The following is an 18806-nucleotide window of genomic DNA, read 5'->3' on the forward strand; positions in this document are numbered from 1 at the left end:
TTATTCTCTCTTAGGCTGAAAGAAAATATTATTTTGTTTGCTCGAAAAATAAGGATGACAACGGAGTAGGACGGTGATGTGGATTGCTTTATCTATCCGTGTCTCGCTCTTGAATGGTTGTTGATTATTATTGTCATTTGATGAAAGGTACTCGGTTAATTGTGTGAATGAAGTAAACCATGTTCGAATAATGGATATTCGAAGTTTTAGATCTGTAATCGCTTTCGAATTTGTTGCTGCCAACCTTAATTAGGTTGGAATCTGTAAATCTCAAAATCAACACTTTCATTGCGGTCAGTACTTTGGTCTTCCAGCTCCTCTATAACATGTCTCTTAATTAATGAAGAAAATTTAAAATATATAAAAATGACTTTGATAAACAAAATTAGTTATACAATCTTACAAATATACTATTTAATTTTGAAATTCTCGCTTATTTATTGCTTTTATAATTAAGTTGTTGTCTGATTGACTGGTAACATGAACTTAATATTAGATAGGTAAATAGAACAATACTTATGATATTTAATACGATATGTTGACTTAATCTTATATATTTGAAAGTTTTTAGGTAATAGCACGACACTTCTCAAACTTATTTGTAAAGTGTTGCAAAGTTCAAGTACATAGCATCACTAAGAACCCTAAAATTCATGTTTAAGGACCTTTTTGGAAAGTATTACCAAGTTTAAGGACTCAACATCATTAAGACCCCTAAAAATTCATGTTCAGGAACTTATTTGGAAAGTGCTTCCACGTTTGAGGAGTCAACATCATAAGACAAACCTAAAAAAGCATGTTCATCTTCATGGACCTATTTGAGAAGTGGTTCCAAGTTCAAGGACTCGATACCATAAAAAACCTACAAAATTATGTTCATGGACCTATTTGAGAATTGTCTCCACGATCAAGGACTCAACGTCATCAAAAGACCTAAAATCACGTTTAAGGATCTATTTGGGAAGTGTTGCCGAGTTCAAGGACTCAATATCATAAAAGAAACTTAAATATTCAAGTTTAGAGACCTATTCGGGAAGTGTTACAAATTCAAGGACTCATCATCATAAAAGAAACTTAAACATTCAAGTTCAGGAACCTATTTGAGTGTCGTCAAGTTTAAGGAATCGACACTGTAAACATCTATTTTTGTCTTGGACCTTTCCATTATAGTAGCGTGATATATATTATAGTATAATATAATATAATATATATATATATATATATATAATATATATGTATATATATTATAGTATATATTATAGTTATGTATTATATATTATTATATTATATAGTATATATTATATAATAATATATTATATATAGTATATATATTTTTAGGTCCAACCCAATTCGAAAAATTTAAGGGTTCAGGAGACTGTCCAGTCCAACAGTGGCCCAATTGAGCATGCGAGCCTGACCCAACAAGCAAGCCCAGTTAAGATTCAGGCATGTTCTAGCCCAAGTCAGTTAGAGTTTCCAGTATTTTTAGTACAAACGTCGCAATATCAGAGCCGTTAGATTGAAGGATTAATCAACGGCCCGCATCAAAGGCAATTATGGATTTAACCCTAAAAAAATAATATCACAGTGCATGCGCAACTACACTATGACCATTAGATCCGCCTTTTGATCTAACGGTCCAAAACGCACCATGGGTCACCAACCGACTGATATGGCGCGTGAAGACTACGCGATATCGAAAGAAGCAATATGCGCTGATACGAGCTAAATCGAAACATCTGAAGGCATTTTTGGTAACCAAATCCGAACAGATCGAAGCAAAGGGGAAACATTTCTCGGTGGCATGTGAATTAAACCGAAGATGGCAACAGAATCAAAATCAACAAAAGTCAACTGAATCCTCAACGAAAAAAGGAAAAAATCCTCTTAGCATGCAAATCGAAATCGGACAAAAAAGGAGAAAATAATCCTTATCAGATTCCAATAGTTTTAGGATCATGAGATCACCGAAAAAAGGAAAGAAGAACACACCATGGCTATAATCTGCAAATCGAACGAGACAAGAGCGAAGTATTCGAAACCTATCCAAAGAAATTCAAAAGAAAGGAGAAGAGAAAACTTACTTTTTGTTTCATCGGAGAAGCGAACGGTTGTCTGAAAAAAAAAGGTAAAACCGAGCCTTGCATGCTTCAATTGCGTCGATGGGGGCGTTTTTTTTGACATTAGGGGCTCAAATTTAGGTTTAGAAGAGAGACAATAATGTTTTTGGCTAGTTTATAGGCCCCGACCACAGATGATGGTTGCTGGAGCGACGGTCGGAGATGGTGGCTAGGCGTCGGTGGGGTGGTTGGTTTAGGTTAGGGGAGAGCAAGTTGAGAGAGTTTTGGGTTTTGTTTTTGAAGTGAGATGTGAGAAATGAAATAAAAAGAAATTTTTTGGCTATTTATAGGGGACTAGGTTATAATTAGTAATTTTTAAAATTATTTGTGAAGTCACTGTATGTTTGATGTGTAATTCATTTTGGTCACTATTTGTAACTTTACCTTTGAATTTTGAATTAATTCAATTTAATCATTTAATGTTAGTTTTATATTTTTATAAATTGGTGCATTGACCCATTTTTTTTATTGTTTTGCGGCTTTCATCTAACCTTAATTTAACGACTGAATTTTAACTTATTTCAATTTAATCCTTTTTATTTATGCTTTTCATATTTTTACAAATTGATACCCTAATCCATTTTTTATATTTTGCAGTAAATTTTTAAACATTTTTTGTAGGATCTTTTAATTATCAAAATTAGTCAAAGGTAAGTAATTTGGATCAAACATTTAAAATTTTAATTAAAATTTCAATTTTCACAATTAAGACAATCGGATAATCATTTTGGTATCGAAAGGGCAATATTTTGGTAACCAAATCGGAGCAGATCGACACAAAGGGGAAACATTTTTCGGTGGCATACAAATCAAACCAAAGATGGCAACAGAATCAAAATCAACCAAAGTCAACCGAATCTTCAACGAAAAAAAGAAAATATCCCCTTATCATGCAATTGAAATTGGACAAAAAAAGGAGGAAATAATCCTTATCAGATCCCAATAGTTTCATGATCATGAGACCACCGAAGAAAGGAAAGAAGAACCCACTATGGCTATAAAAAACCCTCTACAAATCGAACGTGACAAGAGCGAAGTATTCGAAACCCATCCAAAGAAAGTCACAAAAAAAATCAAAAACGAGAAGAGAAAGCTTAGCTTTTGTTTCGTCGGAGAAGCGAACAGTCATCGAAAAAAAAAGTAAAACCCGAGCCTTTCATGCTTCGATTTTTGTAGATGGGGGCGTTCATTTGACATTAAGGGCTCGGATTTAGGTTTAGAAGATAGAGAATAGAATTTTCAATTAGTTTATAGGCCTTCGGGCACTGGTGGTGGTGGCCGGAGTGTCGGTCGGCGGTGGTGACTAGGCGCCGGTAGGGTGTCCGGTTTAGGTTGGGGGAGAGCAGGTTGAGAGAGTTTTGGGTTTTATTTTTGAAATGAGATGTGAGAAATAAAATAAAATGAAAATTTTGGGCTATTTATAGGGGACTAGGTTGTGATTAGAAAATTTTAAATTATTTTCACAGTCCTTGTACTTTTGTTGCGTAATTCATTTTGGTCACCCTTTCTAATTTTACCTTTTACTTCTGAATTAATTCAATTTAGTCCTTTAATGTTACTTTTATATTTTTATAAATTGTACCTTGACCATTTTTTTTATTTTACAGCTTTCATCTAGCATTAATTTAACCCCTGAATTTTAAATTATTTCAATTTAATCATTTTTATTTATATTTTTCATATTTTTACAAATTGGTACCGTGATCCATTTTTTTGTGTTTTGCAGTATTTTTTTTTATTTTTTAAACATTACTTTTGTAGGATCTTTTAATTATCAAAATTCATCAAAAGTAAGTAATTTGGATCGAACATTTAAATTTTAATTAAAATTTTAATTTTCGCAATTAAGACAACTGGGTAATCATGTTGGTACCAAAAGGGCAGTATAAGGGTGCTCATCATTCTTTGACTGCAATTGACTCTTGAATCCGACTAATTTCTGGTAAGGTGCAGATCAGATAAAATGTAAGTTTTAGGTGTCCGATCAATCTAATTCAAAATCATCGGTGGCGACTCCATCATATCAAGTCGAAACACAATTTTGGGACCACTCGAAGGACCGTTGCGACATACACCATAAAAGAAACTTAAATATTCGAGTTTAGGGACCTTTTTGGGAAGTGTTGCCAAGTTTAAGGACTCAACATCATAGCACGAACCAAGCTACCGCAATAGTGATTAAAGAATGATTGCTATCCTTAAAAGTCTCAGATTCGAGCACCAAGAGAATGTATGGTATTTGAGCGTTCGTTGTGAAAATACCTTAGATTAAACATCATAAAAAGAACCTAAAAGTTCATGTTTAGGGCCTATTTGGGAAGTGTTGCCCACATGGACGGACGTATGATTTTATGTTAAGGGGGCGAACTTAAACTTAAGAGGGATGAACTAAAATTACAGGAGAACTAAAATTCTAGGGGCAAAACAGATTTCAATACTAAATTACCCAAAGTTCAACGACCAAACGATGCTTTACCCTAAATATTCAGACTAAATTGAAGTGACTTAAAATGCAAATTACCCAAAGTAAAATTACCCAGTTCTATATAAACAGCAAACGTCAGAAGCCACCTGAAAACCAATGCGGTTTTTCGTCAGTAAAACCACCGAAGGATCATACGAAGACTGTTCAAAGACCGCGACTTTGTTGACACATCTGTTTAGTCTCTTCCATTTCCCCATTTCTTCAATCTTATTTTTGGGGATTAAATCTTAGAGGAAAGTGTTCCGGGGGGGGGGGAAGGAAACTTTCAGAAAATTTGAAATATGGGATGTTGTCAAAGTAGAGGCGCTGATTCCAAAGCTAATAGGATTGCTCGATGGCGATCAACCGGCATTGTTGCTTTACGTGACGCCAAATTGAAGGCAAGAATTTTTTTTCTTGGGTTCTTCAATTTTTGTTATTCTTTTACATAATTCAGAATTCAAGTGTTTTTGTGGAAGTATATTGGTGTTTTAGATTATGACGATTTCTGGATTTATCTTAATTTGTTTGATTCGGTGTTGTTTCATAGTTTTTAAGAGTGCTTGTATTTGTTATATGATAGATCGATTCCTTTACACAATTAGTTTTAAATAATTTTAAATGTTTTGGAGAATTACAAATTAGAAAGGCTTTCTTCTTGAAGAATGGAAGGCCTGAGTTTGCCTTTAGTCTACTAGGCCAAAATTGCTATTGTTTTAGTCATTAGTTTATTTTTGATCAATTACAATTAGGGCTGAGGAAAAAAAACCTTGAAAATCAGACATTGATCCCTAGCATTTGGTGTGGTTTTTATTGAATTTGGCCTGTTTCAGCTCAGGTGGTAATAATTAATTATATTTTTTCTGGTTCGGTTAATCGGTTTACGGTTTGTTAGTTAAAAACCGCTATTATCCCATGTTCCAACTGAGCTGGATTTTTATTTAAAACCGATGAATCAAATCAATCTGAAATGATTGAATTCGGTTTAAATGGCAAACAAAGAAAGCCTTAATCTACATGTTCACCTTTGTGTGGGGATCAATTACAATTAATTTGAGCAGGGTTCATGTTAATTTATTATTCAAATTTTATTCTGTATTGATTGAGAAAACATGGAAGTTCAAATGCATTCTAAGGCATTTGTTCAATTGTGTGTTTTCTTGTGAATGCTTTGACTTGAACAGACATTTCCCGATGAGGTTCTTGATCTGGATAGATCTGTGCGAACTCTTGATTTAACGCACAATAAATTAGGTATGGGCTCTCCCAGCTTAAGAACTTTCACTAAAGAAAACTCTTAAACAGCCTAGTGAAACCTTGGTTTTTACTGTTATTAATCAATCTTGTCCTGCCACGCAGTTGAAATTCCTATGGATATCAGCAACTTAGTCAACATGCAGCGCCTGGTAAGAATTACGCAATTGTTGAATGCAATATTTATAGACGCCGAATAATGCTGTTCGGATGTTGAATTAATGATGAATCAAAGGTGAAAAAGTGATATAACAACTTTCTTCATTCTTTCTTTTTCTGCCACTTTCACATGTTGGTAACTGTTAGGAAACTAAATGTTCTCTTATATTTAAGAAATGCGTTCAATTAAAATATTTTATCAAGCAGCTGTATGTACTTGATAGCATATTGGCTTATTGTGATGATGAAAAGATTTAGTTTCTTTTCCTAAAATCAAGATTGTGAAAGCTGAGCTACCTTTTAAAGTATTTCTTTCTTTTTTCCTCTTACAGATTTTAGCCTCTAATCTTATCGAGCGACTACCAATTAATCTTGGGAAGCTTCAGGCTCTAAAAGTTATGATACTTGATGAGAATCATATTACTTCCTTGCCTGATGAATGTAATACCCTTTTCTAAATAAGAAAAGTCTATTATATACCCATTTCTTGCCTCCATCGTTTGCATATTTGCTTCACGGCAATGTCTGCAAACTTCACGGGGTAAGTGTACTGTCTCAATGGCTTCTAACTCCATTCTTCTGTCCAGTGGGCCAGCTGGTAAGACTTGAGAAGTTATCGATCTCTGGAAATATGTTAATGTCCTTGCCCGAGACTATTGGCAGCTTGCGCAATGTAAGTGACTCTACTTATTGATTATTTAACCTTGGGGAACTGTTCTTGATACTTGGTTTCACAAATATTTACATCTTTATTTGGTTTAAGCACTAGTAATAACCTCAAGATCAGCCAAATTAATCTTATTTTGACTTTTATGTGTAATTTTATTGTTATACGTTAATGGAGAAAAAGAATGCTAAGAGGGATTAGACATTTATTAAAGTGCCAAATAAACCAACTATAAATGATTGTGGTATATCATATGTTTAGAATGTTTTAGATAGTGTATGGATCTAATTTTTTTTAATGCAGTTGTCATTGCTTAACGTGTCTAACAACAAGTTAAAGTATCTTCCTGAATCAGTTGGGAGCTGCTTTTCTTTGGAAGAGCTGCAAGCAAATGGTATGTTTATGCATGCATATTTAACGGTTCTCACTTTTTTACTAAAACTGCTTGTCTGCTTTTAAAAGATCATCTGTTAAATATGTTTTTTTCAAGTGTTGGTTCAGGATTCTGTCTTCTTTGACGATGATTTGTCTTTGGTTTAGTAGCATCATGGTTGGTTTTGAAAATCTTCTGGTGTGTTTATTTGGAAATGCTTCATACTGTAGTTGCGATATTTTTATGAGCTACATAATATCTGGCCTTGGTCCTCCAGAGTTGGGATGCATACAGCATAACCTGGGTAAAATAAAATTATACTGTGAGGTTTTGTGGTTGTCATTTAGTTGATAGGAGATGAAAGGGTGCGTGGCCGAGTATGAACTCTGTATTTCACAGATTTATAATTAACGACTACAATAGTTGTGGGGTACACTTTCATGATTTCCATCATATTTCTATAACTTATGGATTCATAACTTTGTGTAAATTTGCAGATAATCTTATCGAAGAACTTCCTGCATCTGTTTGTATCTTGTTCACTTGAAGTCACTTTGCTTAAACAATAACAAAATCAGCCAGGTAGTTAATAGACTGTTCACACCATTTCTAACTTCCCCTGCTGCGCAACACTAGGTAGTAGTATATATATTATATTCTTTTTATATCCCTTGCACAAGTTGTGCTGGTTACGTACATTACTCAGATTTGGGTGGAATGTCGAATACGTGTTCTATAGAAGTATGATTAGAAGTATTCAGAGGATGCTTGGAGGTCATATTTTGTACCCATGTATTGGACATGAGTTTTGAACGCATTTGTTTTGCATTTGGGGTGTCATATCCCCTTACTTATGGAAATGTATAGGACATAAATGCCGAACATTTGTACTAAGGCAAAAATGAAGAGTTAGAGCAACATAGTTCTTAACCCAAAGAATGTATACTTTATATCATTCAATCATACTAAAAAAATAAAGCAGGCATATCTTATCTGGTGGAGAGCTATAGTTCTCGTGTATTGGCTGCGTAGAACCTTGGTTGCTCCAACACTTTATAGTTCTCTAGTATTATCTATATTTGTGTGTCTGACAAATTTTCGAATATGGGTATAGAGATATGATCTTCCAAAGATCCTCCCAATACCTAGAAAAACCTCAAAAAATAAACATACTAGTATCCAACACTCACATCCAAGTTTGAGTACAATAGCATGGAACTCCCTCTGTGATTGCCAGCTTATACAAATATGAAGTAGCATTATTCTAAATTCAGGTTACTGAATGGGAAAAAATTTCCAAATGTTAAGCTCTTTAGATTTTGTTTAATAAACATTGTTTGAGGTCAACGTTTTTTAGTTTGCTTACGATATATACACGGATATCTCTTGGTTGACAGATTCCTCCTAATTTATTGAAAGACTGCAAAGCTCTTCAGAATATTTCGCTGCACGACAATCCTATTTCAATGGATCAGTTTCAGCAAGTAAGTATTTCCATGATTCAGTGCTAGATATGTTTCAATTTTCCTGTGTGTATGTGTGGTCTGGAGTTGGGGAGGGGGGGGGGGGAATACTAAAGCTCCACATGTTCTAACCAACCAAAAAAATACATCATCAGATGGAAGGGTTCCAAGAATTTGAAGCAAGAAGGAAGAAGAAGTTTGACAAGCAAATTGATTCAAATGTGATGATTGATTCGAAAGGCCTCGATGAGGGTGTTGATCTATAACTCTGCTGCATTCACTGTTCTGGTAAGATCGAATCTTACAGCATTAAGGTTATAGCACGTATATGGAAACATATATTGAAGAACTAGCAAAGTGTTTTTTTTTTCCTGAAATGAAGCATGTGTTATTAATTTTAATGTTGTTATGATGGTACTCGATATGATGCTCTCTGTTTTGTGGCTAAGTTTAGAGGGCTTTGTGAAGTATCTAGTTTAACATTTCTCGCTATTAACCCTACAATCAGATATAAAATGAAGTTATTGGATGAAACAACTTGCTTGATGTTCGAGTCTCGTTTTTTTATGGCTTAACCATAATTTTTTTTGAACCTTTTGAAATTTAAGACGAGAGAATGCATTATTACGAACTGGAAAAATTGGCGAAATCAGTTGTTGCTGATATGTATGACATAGAGCTTATTGGCTTTAATTAAGATTTCTTAATATTTTTGTAACATGTACTTGGTAAGACCTAGTAAGGCATCAAGTAAAATTTCGGCATGGGTCGAGGTTGTAGGAATCTTTTCTTTCGAGGATGGGGCTAAAATATCAAAAGAAAATGAAGTTGTTTGGGCAGGTGAAGTTATAAATACATAAAATTCGAATCGGGGGTCGAGGTCCATATTTTGTTTCTTGTATGTTTCAAAATTTAATATGTGCTTTCACTCAACCATTTTTCCCTCGTGAACAGAGTGGACAAATGGTTGCATATGTTGAACAACATGAGGATTGGGACAGATTATATTGATAGTTTACAAAAAAGATGTATAGTTACAGAATTGGGTTGGATTTTCTCTGTAAGTAATTGATACTATTAGCTTTTCTTTTATTTATAGTTTGATATTATTTTACTTCATTTTCCTTCTGTAATGCGGATGTAACTTGGGGATCAAGGGATCGTAGATGCTAAAATTAAGATGCTATCTTTTGGAGTAACCGAAACTGATTATTTGAATCAACTGAATTAAGTCTCAGCTTCCTTCTATTATGCTTTAAGATGCTGTTGGAATTGGTAGCTGCTGCTATTGGCTGACAATTATTGATGATTTTGGTCTAATTTTTTTTGGGTAAATTACATGTTTAGTACCTAAATTATCAGTTTTGGTCCGTTTTAATTTTCATTATATATATATATATAAACATTCATTAAGAGATTGAATACATGAACTTGTCTGTTCCTGGTTCACTTGTGCAAATACTTGGTCATGATATTTTTATATAAAATTTATATAGTTTTTAATCTAGTATTCTTCATTTGTTTTTATTTTCACTCTAGATAATATTAACGTGGAAAAAACTATTTGGAAAACCTACCAGACAAAAATAATCTTTCGAAAGAAATGTTAGGGAGAATTACGCATTTAGTATCTAAATTATCAATTTTGATCTGTTTTAGTACTTAAATTTTCAAAATCATATCTAATGTTTATTTTTTGTTTCATTGAATACCTCCATTAAAAATTTAACGCATTTAGTATCTAAACTATTAGTGTTGATTCGTCTTAGTACTTAAACTTTTAATTTTTTTGAAATTAACATTAAGTTCTTAACGGGGTTATTAAAATGAAACAAAAATTAAACATTAGGCATAATTTTGAAAAGTATGATTTTGAAAAATTTGAAAGCTTAGGTACTAAAATGGACCAAAATTGATAGTTAAGGTACTAAATGTGTAGTTTACCCAAAATGTTAAAGAAATAAATTGAAGGCTTAATTATAAAATAAGTGTCTAAACTATACCATTTTTTCAAAATTGGTGCCAAACTTTTTTTTAAATCATTCAGGTGCTAACGTTACAAATGTTACTATTTTAGGTGCTCGAGTCATAATGGCTGTTGAATTCTACTGTTAAGTGACATGTATACCTTATGATAATTTTAAAAATTTTATTTTTAAAAAATAAAATTATATATATTTTAAAAACCTCAAAAATTTCAAAAAAATCTTAGAGTTTTGAAACTCCAAATTTTAATCCCTTAACCCACATCTGTCGTAGTCGTTTGTTCCACCCTACGACAAGCTAAACCTGATCATAAACGTTGCGTTTCTGACAAAGGAAACAATAAAATCGCGACTTAGAACCATGTCCTAAATTTGTGACACCTAAATGATCCAACGATGCGCACGATGGCAAGGGAGATAACAACCAACAAGGGAGATGGCAAGGGCGAGATCAGCAGTCATGGTCAGCAAGGGAGGTTAAGGTTAGGGTTAGGGATATGGATTTTTTTTGTAATTTTTAAAAAAATAGGATTTTTTTATAAATATAATAATTTTTTTTAAAAAAACAAGAATTACCAAAGCGTGATACGTGTCACTTAAAAAAATGGTTGTTACGTCACGATCACCTAAAATGGTAATATTTGTAACGTTAGGCGCTTGGATAATTCAAAAAATAAAAGTTCAGGCACCTATTTGGGAAAAGCGATATAATTTGGGCACTTATTTTATAATTAAACTTAAATTAAAATGAATATTACATAACAAGGTTAACTACATATGATTGATTACTTATGTTTGTGTTTTGTCAACTTTTACTCACATATTTCAAAAAACATAATATATTGTCACTTTCATTTTAATTAATATGTGGTCATCACGAGTTAAGTATCGTTAATAGTTAACATTTAACAGATTAGGTGATGTGACAGCTAAATATTTTGGTATAATCACATATTTTGTAACACCTTAAACCAATACGACACACAATCAATCGACTAGAATACTACACGAAACCATCAGAGTGGTTGACCAAAAATTTTCTTTAATTTCTTAATTGAATTTTTTTTTTAAAAGTGCTCATAGTAAAATAAAGCGACCACATTTATAAAAATAGCTTACATAAAGAGTTTCCAAAAATAATAATTCAAAATATATAGACCAACTTTTTAAATAAAGTTATGACTCAACAAGTACAAGTGTCCACAAGTATACATGCCCTCTAAAGAAGAACTCGAGACGTACTTTGCTACTTGGCCTGTATTTTAACTGCTCAAAAGGCTCCTCGACTGCTCCTCTACTAACCTGCATAAGGAAACAAATTTCAAACACAGAGCTAACTAATATATAGTGCCACAGTAACAACTAAATTATACTAAAAATATTCAATTGAATGCTCAAGCTATAAAGTATAATGCATCAGTAAGTGTACTCGTATACTGCACTCTTTACTCTATGGTAGACATCATGGTGCGATTGAGGCTTCTGCATGTCGGAGCTTACATACCCCTCTAGTCTATCGAGGATGTGCTCGAAATCTCTACACCGAACACAACATACTAAACTAACCCACCCCTCGCGAGTATCGGGTCTCCCGCCCTAGTTAGTCAATTTAAAGTGTCTCACGTACTACCTAAGGATATCCGGACTGAAACTGCTTTCTCGATACTAGTATCATTTCTAAAGTAACCCGGGTGTCTTGATCGTTTCCCGAGTATTCAAACAAGGCTAGTTCTATGTCATCTTAATTGATCTCGTTTCTAATGTGATTAAGAAATATTATTGTTACCACTTGAAGTCTCATTTGAGAGTAATTAAAGCCTTTGGGAAACCACATTTGCCTCTTAAAATCTCTTGGGTTTCTTGCCCAAAGATGAATGAGGGTATCAATACTCACCTTTGGGTATCGATACCTTAACGTTAAATCAAGTTGGAAATTGGTGATTAGTTTCGATACTGATCCAACAGTATCAATACTCATGAACTAGGGTACCAATACCATTTGAGGTATATATACTAAAATTTGGTTCATAAAACTCTATTATCGATACCCTGTTGAGAGTAACGATACTGGTATCGATACTCCCATGAGAATTGGTACAAAAAATGGCTACTGGAATCTGCTGAGTTGCCTCACTATCGATACCATTTGAGAGTATTGATACCTCACCTATAGTATCTGAAGACACCAGATTTTGTCATGCCAACCGAGGAGTCTTCATGTAACCAAAAAAGAAGAGTTGGATTAGGACTCAAATACTAGTCTAAAATAGAGTTGGATTAGGACTCAAATACAAGTCTAAAATAGGGTTTTTAGTACTATAATTACCACACCAGGGGACACGATTATCATACGGGATTACGCACACAAAAAAATACCCAAAGCAAATATGCAATAAGCCCAAAAGATTCGCTTGTAATTTTCAACAGAGAAATAAAAGAGTATTTTTACCTATATTGCTTCGATTCTCGCTTGCATGGGGCTTGTTTCACTTCTTCTTTTCCGTTTTTACTTTGAAAGGGCCGATGAACACAAGTGAACCGAGATCTTTTCTCTTAGATCTACGCTTCCCCGAGGCTTATTTTGAAAAACCGGTTTGATTTTCGGTTAAAGGAGGGGAATAGCTTTTTAAAAATCTATATTAGTCCCTTTATTTATTATATGGATATTTTATTCATTTATTTTTATTATTCATGTTATTATTATACGTATATATATATATATATATATATATTTTAAATTATTTTCATTTGATTTTTTATTATATATATATATATATATATATATATATTTCTTTAATATTTTACTTATAAGTCTATTATTACTATATATTGTAATTATCTTTATCTAGTTATATTTTTTATACTTTTAATAGTTTATTTATATACCTATTATTAATATATATATATTCTTAATTATTTTTATTTGATTATTTCTTTATTTACGTAATATATTTTATAACTTTATATATATATACATATATATTATTTTTTATTATTTTCGTTTTTTATTCATTATTATATTATTTTTTAAAAAAAATCTTGTGTCTTTATCATTATTATTATTAAACATTATATTATATACTACTAACTTAGAGGGCCCATTTTTTTGTTTTATTTCTAACTAAAGTCTCTCCCACTTTCATCTTTTTGTCTTATTTCTAACTAAAGCCCCCCACTTTCGGTGAAGTGAGAGGGTAGATTTTCTATTTTTAAATATTTGTTGTATATATATATATCTTATTTATTTTATTAATACTTTGATGTATATATATATATATATATTCCCTTTTTCAAATATTACTATATATAATTATTACTTTACTATTTTTTTCCTTATCTTATTTATTTATTTTATTTATTTTATTTTTTTCCTTTTATTTTATTCTGTTTATCTTATTTGTTTTCTTTACCTTGTTTATCTAACACATTTCTCGATTTTTTAAGGATATTTTCAAATCAATCTAAGGTAAGTAATCATGATCAAATTTTACCTTTTTATTTAAAATTACAATTTTTTTAATTTAAGACAACTGAAAATTATATGGTACCGAAAGGGCGGTTCAAGGGTGCTAATCTTTCCTTGACCGTAACCGACTCCCAAACTCGACACATTTCTGGTATAACGCAGATCAGGTAAAATGGTGTCCAACCCACCTAAATTCGTTTTAAAGTGGTCGGTGGCGACTCCAATCCACATTTTTCTAAGTCGAAGCCCAATTCCGGGGCCCAACCGAAAGACGGTTACGACAGCTTGGCGACTCCGTTGGGGACAGGTAAGCGAGTCAGGCTAAGGTAATTTTCAGTTGTCTTTTTAATGAAAAGGGTAAGTTTAAATTTTAAGGTAACATTTCGATCCTTATTGCTTACTTTTGATTATATTTTTCTGAGTAAATAGTTGACTGACCGTTTTCTAATGATTTCAGCTTCCCAAACTTTTTTCATCTAAAGGCTCTATACCCGAGCTCCGAACCCTTTTTAAATGGGGGTGAAAGCGACGCATTCGTGTGAATTTATTCACCGCATATGCCTAGCAAGTAGCCTTCGGGATTCATATACCTTATGTTTTCGTGTGAATTTATTCTCTGCATAGACATAAGGGAATGTGTCCTCTCGAGTTTAACTTAGTCCACACAAGCCTGTGATGGGTTTAGGACTAAGGGTCTGGTAAGCCCAAGGGGGCGCCAGCAAGGAGAACTCGGGTACCGTTTTTAGAACCTAAACTGGGAGACTTTAAAGAAATAAAGCCTACCCCAAAACCACATTCCAAGACCTAGGACATTTCTTTCCTAACCATGTTTTTTTCCTTATGTTTTTTTCTTGCTATTTTTTTATTTTTATTCATTTCTATTTGTTTTTATTTTACTAACTGTTTGCCTTTGTATTTGTTTTTTAACATTTTTATCATAACAAGAGGTCATTGATCCCTAAAAGGTGTTTATTACACATAATAATCTGAATCAATGGATAAAGGTGTTGTAATACAAGATATTAAAAACCCGAGGTACGACTATGGTCCGAGAAGACTCAGAAGGAAAAGGGAGACAGTCTTCAAGGAAGCTATGTGTCAGAACTGGTTAGCTACGCCTCTATTAGCCTAAAGCAGAATGACGTGCAAGAGCTTTGGGACATCTGGGGCAGTTGGAAGAATGATCAGAAACAGAAGTTTAACCAACAGTATGGTGACATTGCATTGTTGCTTCATATCAAGACTGATGAGCCCTTGATCAGAACCTTGGTTCAGTTCTGGAACCCGGGATACAGTTGCTTTACTTTTAATCAGGATGACATGGTACCCACCATTGAAGAGTACACTACACTATTGCACTGTGAAAATATCAGACTGGAGCGAGCTTATATTAAACACATCAAGAGTCAGTCTTTCAAGATTGCACTAGCCAAGGTTGCCGGGGTTGACGAAAGATGGGTAACAGACCGAGCTCGATATAAAGTCAGTGGGGAAGGAATTGCCTGGCTTCATATCAAGCAACTGATGAAGGACCATCCCGATGAGTGAAAGGCAATAGACCTGTTTGCACTGGGTCTGTATGGTCTGATTATATTCCCGAAGACTTTGGGATACATTGATGCTGTTGTGGTGGAACTATTTGAGCAACTTCCGAAGCGAGTAAACCCAGCACCTGCGATCTTAGCCGAAACCTTTCGTTCTCTTAATCATTGCAGAAGAGCTGGTGGAGGAAGATTCATTGGGTGTGTTCAGCTCCTTCAAGTCTGGATACACAACCACTTTTGGAAGACTAACGGGGTTGCATACCATCGATTTAGTACTACATATTCCCCTTTGTGAGAGTTCATCACCATGAAATGGCATGAATGCGCTTCAAAAGAGAAGTGGATGAAAGTGTTCACTCATCTTCAGGACCGAGATATTGCCTGGAGAGCCCCCTAGTTGTTCCTCAGTGATGTTCTTTTTCGATGTGGGGACTCTGACACCATGACCTTACTTGGACTTTGGGGTGCAGTTGGGTATGCTCCATTGTTAGCACTTAGACAGTATGGGGCACTTCAGTTTGTCCCAGCAACTTGCGGACTAGCTAGGGCAGAGTTTGGGTATCACGGTGATAGCTATAAGAAGATGATCAAAGAAGCAGCCGATTCATGGAAGAAAGTATTCCAGATGGATGTTGTAGCTGCCAGAAACATGCTTACTCCGGATTATGTGGAGTGGCAAAGATTGAGGAAAAATGACAATATTCCGGTGCCAGACTGTAAGGACACCCGGACCATGGAAGAACATCTCAAGCATGTCCCTTCTGAAATCGAGATAGCCAAGACAGAGTTTGAAGATGTGAATAATGAGCTGAGGCAGAAGATAAAGGAACTTGAAGCTGAGCGCTATCAGTGGAAGCTAGATGCCGACTCTCAGAAAGATCGAGTAGACAACTAGAAAGAGAACATAAAAGAGTTCGTTTTGAGCTCGAAGACTTGAGAAAGGGGTATCAAGATACGGTCAAGGATAACTCCAAGTTGAAGGTGTCTTATGAGTACTGGAAAGATGAAGCTCACAGCTTGAAAAGAAAGTTCGAGGGGCCTGACGAGAGAGCCTGGAAAGAACAGATAAAAACTGCCCAGAGGCGCTTAGTAGACAGCCAGCATCAAAACCAACGCTTGAAAATCTAGATGGCTGATCTGGAGAAACAACATGAGAGAGATGGCAAAACAATAGCTGAGTTAGAAGCTATTGTAGATGGGTTCAAGAAGAAAGCAAGCGAGCTTCAGATAGTGCCCTTCGACGGAGGTTTACAGTGGCGTTTCCGTTTGGAGCAAGCACAACAAAGAGTGAAGGCCATAGACGCAGTCATCCGAGACTTCCTGGATCAAGTACAGAAGACAGCTCGCCATCTACACGGCCTGGCAAGGGAAGCTGGAGTGGTTCGACAAGGTATACACCAGTGACAAATGAAGGAAGAAGACTTGTCAACCTACTAGAAACTGTTCAGGGTTTGGAGGATTTAGTCTGAATGTACCTTTGATTGTTTTTATGTCTCTTACAAGATAAAACATTTTTTTCAAAATAAAGATTATTTATAATAATGAACACTTTTCTGGATCAGTGCCTCTAAATTGCATACATCATGCATTGTATACTTTGCATTTTATATTTTCCATGTTTTTACATTCATATTAACTAACAGAACATGTCTCAAAAAGAGAAAGAGAAAACACCAAGTTTACTACCGCCAGCATTAAATTCGCATCATCCACATAATACTCGAGCAAAGAAGAGACAAATGGAGGCCAGAATGGAAAAACTTGAGGAGAATATGACAAGAGTGCAAAAAGAACTGGAAGATAAGATGGCTCAAAATAGTCAGAGCACTTTGGAGTCCATAAAGAAAAACCAGGAGTCCTTGGTCGACTAAATCGTGGCCAAGTTATCGGGTTTACAGCAAGCTAGTGCAGTAGGGGGAAGTCCCTCCGAGGGGGTAACCATATCACCAACCCTACAGGTGGTTATTTCACCCGAGATCTTACCTAGACCACAAGAAAACTCTTATGCTGTCAAAGGAAAAGCACCATCTACTGTAAAGGTGCAAACTTCCACAACTAATCATGATAACCATCCGGATGATTATAATATCCCGGATTTCAATGAAGATGACAAAGCAAGAAAGATGGAAGAGAAGATCAGGATGTTAGAAGATCGAATGAAGATGGTCCAAGGGGACCATGATTATTATGGAGTAGACGCAAGGGAGCTGAGCCTGGTTCCGGATTTGGTGCTTCCACCAAAGGTTAAGCTTCCTGAGTTTGAGAAGTTCGATGGGAACAACTGCCCATCATCCCATATCACTATGTTCTGTCGAAAGATGACAGGATATGGGGGGAATGGCTAACTCTTGATCCACTGCTTTCAGGAGAGCCTGTCCGGTTCAGCTATCCGGTGGTACAACCAGCTCAGCCGAACTCATATCAAGACATGGAAAGACTTAGCCAAGTCTTTCCTGGAACAATATAAGCATATCAATGATATGAGACCAGATCGGGTTATGCTACAAAGCCTGGAAAAGAAACACAACGAGAGTTTCCGACAATATGCACAACGATGGAGGGATTTGTCTGTGCAGGTTCATCCACCATTGGATGAAAAGGAGACTAGAAAGTTATTTGTACAAACCTTAAAGGCACCTTACTTCGGGCACCTGGTGGCAATTACATATGGAGGTTTCTCAGATTTAGTCATGACTGGTGAAATGATCGAGTTGGCCATTAAACAAGGAAAAATCGATGAAGACTCTAGTAAAAAGCCTCCCATAAAGAACAAAGACTGAGAAATCAACAATGTCAATACTTATAACGTCAACAAGGGTGTTACGGTCTCAAGCTCAAAAGCCACTGCATCTATACCATCTGGTATTTCAAACCAAGCTCAGAGAGAACCAAGGAAAGAAAGAGAAAGGGAGCAGTTCGATCCCATTCCCATGACATATAAGGAGTTATATCAACAACTCTTTGACACTCACGCAGTGTCACCTTACCCAATGGATCCGATAAAGCCCCCATATCCGAGATGGTATGACGAGAACGCGAGCTGCGAATACCATGGTGGTGTGCAAGGGCATTCGATCGAAGGTTGTCTCGCATTCAAAAGGCTTGTATAACGAATGCGGAATAAGAATTGGATCACTTTCGACTCTGAAACACCGAATATCACCCAGAATCCCTTACCTAATCACCCAAAAACCGAAATCAATGCAGTCATTATTGAAAACAGCAGGAGAATCAAAACCAGTGTTTTGGAAGTTAAAGCTCCTTTGGCTTGGGTATGGAGCCAATGGTAAAGGCAGGGCTTCTTGCACCCC

General features: G+C 35.0%; 1 protein-coding gene across 1 annotated transcript in view; it reads left to right on the plus strand.

Moving 5' to 3' along the window:
- The window catches only part of LOC120178435 (plant intracellular Ras-group-related LRR protein 7-like), a 30634-nt gene extending 21020 nt beyond the window's left edge, over window positions 1-9614 (plus strand). The window contains 11 exon segments of the mRNA XM_039184279.1: window positions 4875-4985; window positions 5769-5838; window positions 5944-5990; window positions 6330-6438; window positions 6585-6670; window positions 6968-7058; window positions 7535-7567; window positions 7570-7619; window positions 8435-8521; window positions 8656-8788; window positions 9455-9614. Of these exon segments, the coding sequence (XP_039040210.1) occupies window positions 4887-4985; window positions 5769-5838; window positions 5944-5990; window positions 6330-6438; window positions 6585-6670; window positions 6968-7058; window positions 7535-7567; window positions 7570-7619; window positions 8435-8521; window positions 8656-8766 (783 nt within the window). The 5' untranslated portion in view covers window positions 4875-4886 and the 3' untranslated portion in view covers window positions 8767-8788; window positions 9455-9614.
- The last annotated feature ends 9192 nt before the right edge of the window (window positions 9615-18806 follow it).

Source organism: Hibiscus syriacus, unplaced genomic scaffold (genome assembly GCF_006381635.1).
Source record: "Hibiscus syriacus cultivar Baekdansim isolate YM2019G1 unplaced genomic scaffold, ASM638163v2 tig00112349_pilon, whole genome shotgun sequence".
Lineage (NCBI taxonomy): Eukaryota > Viridiplantae > Streptophyta > Magnoliopsida > Malvales > Malvaceae > Hibiscus > Hibiscus syriacus.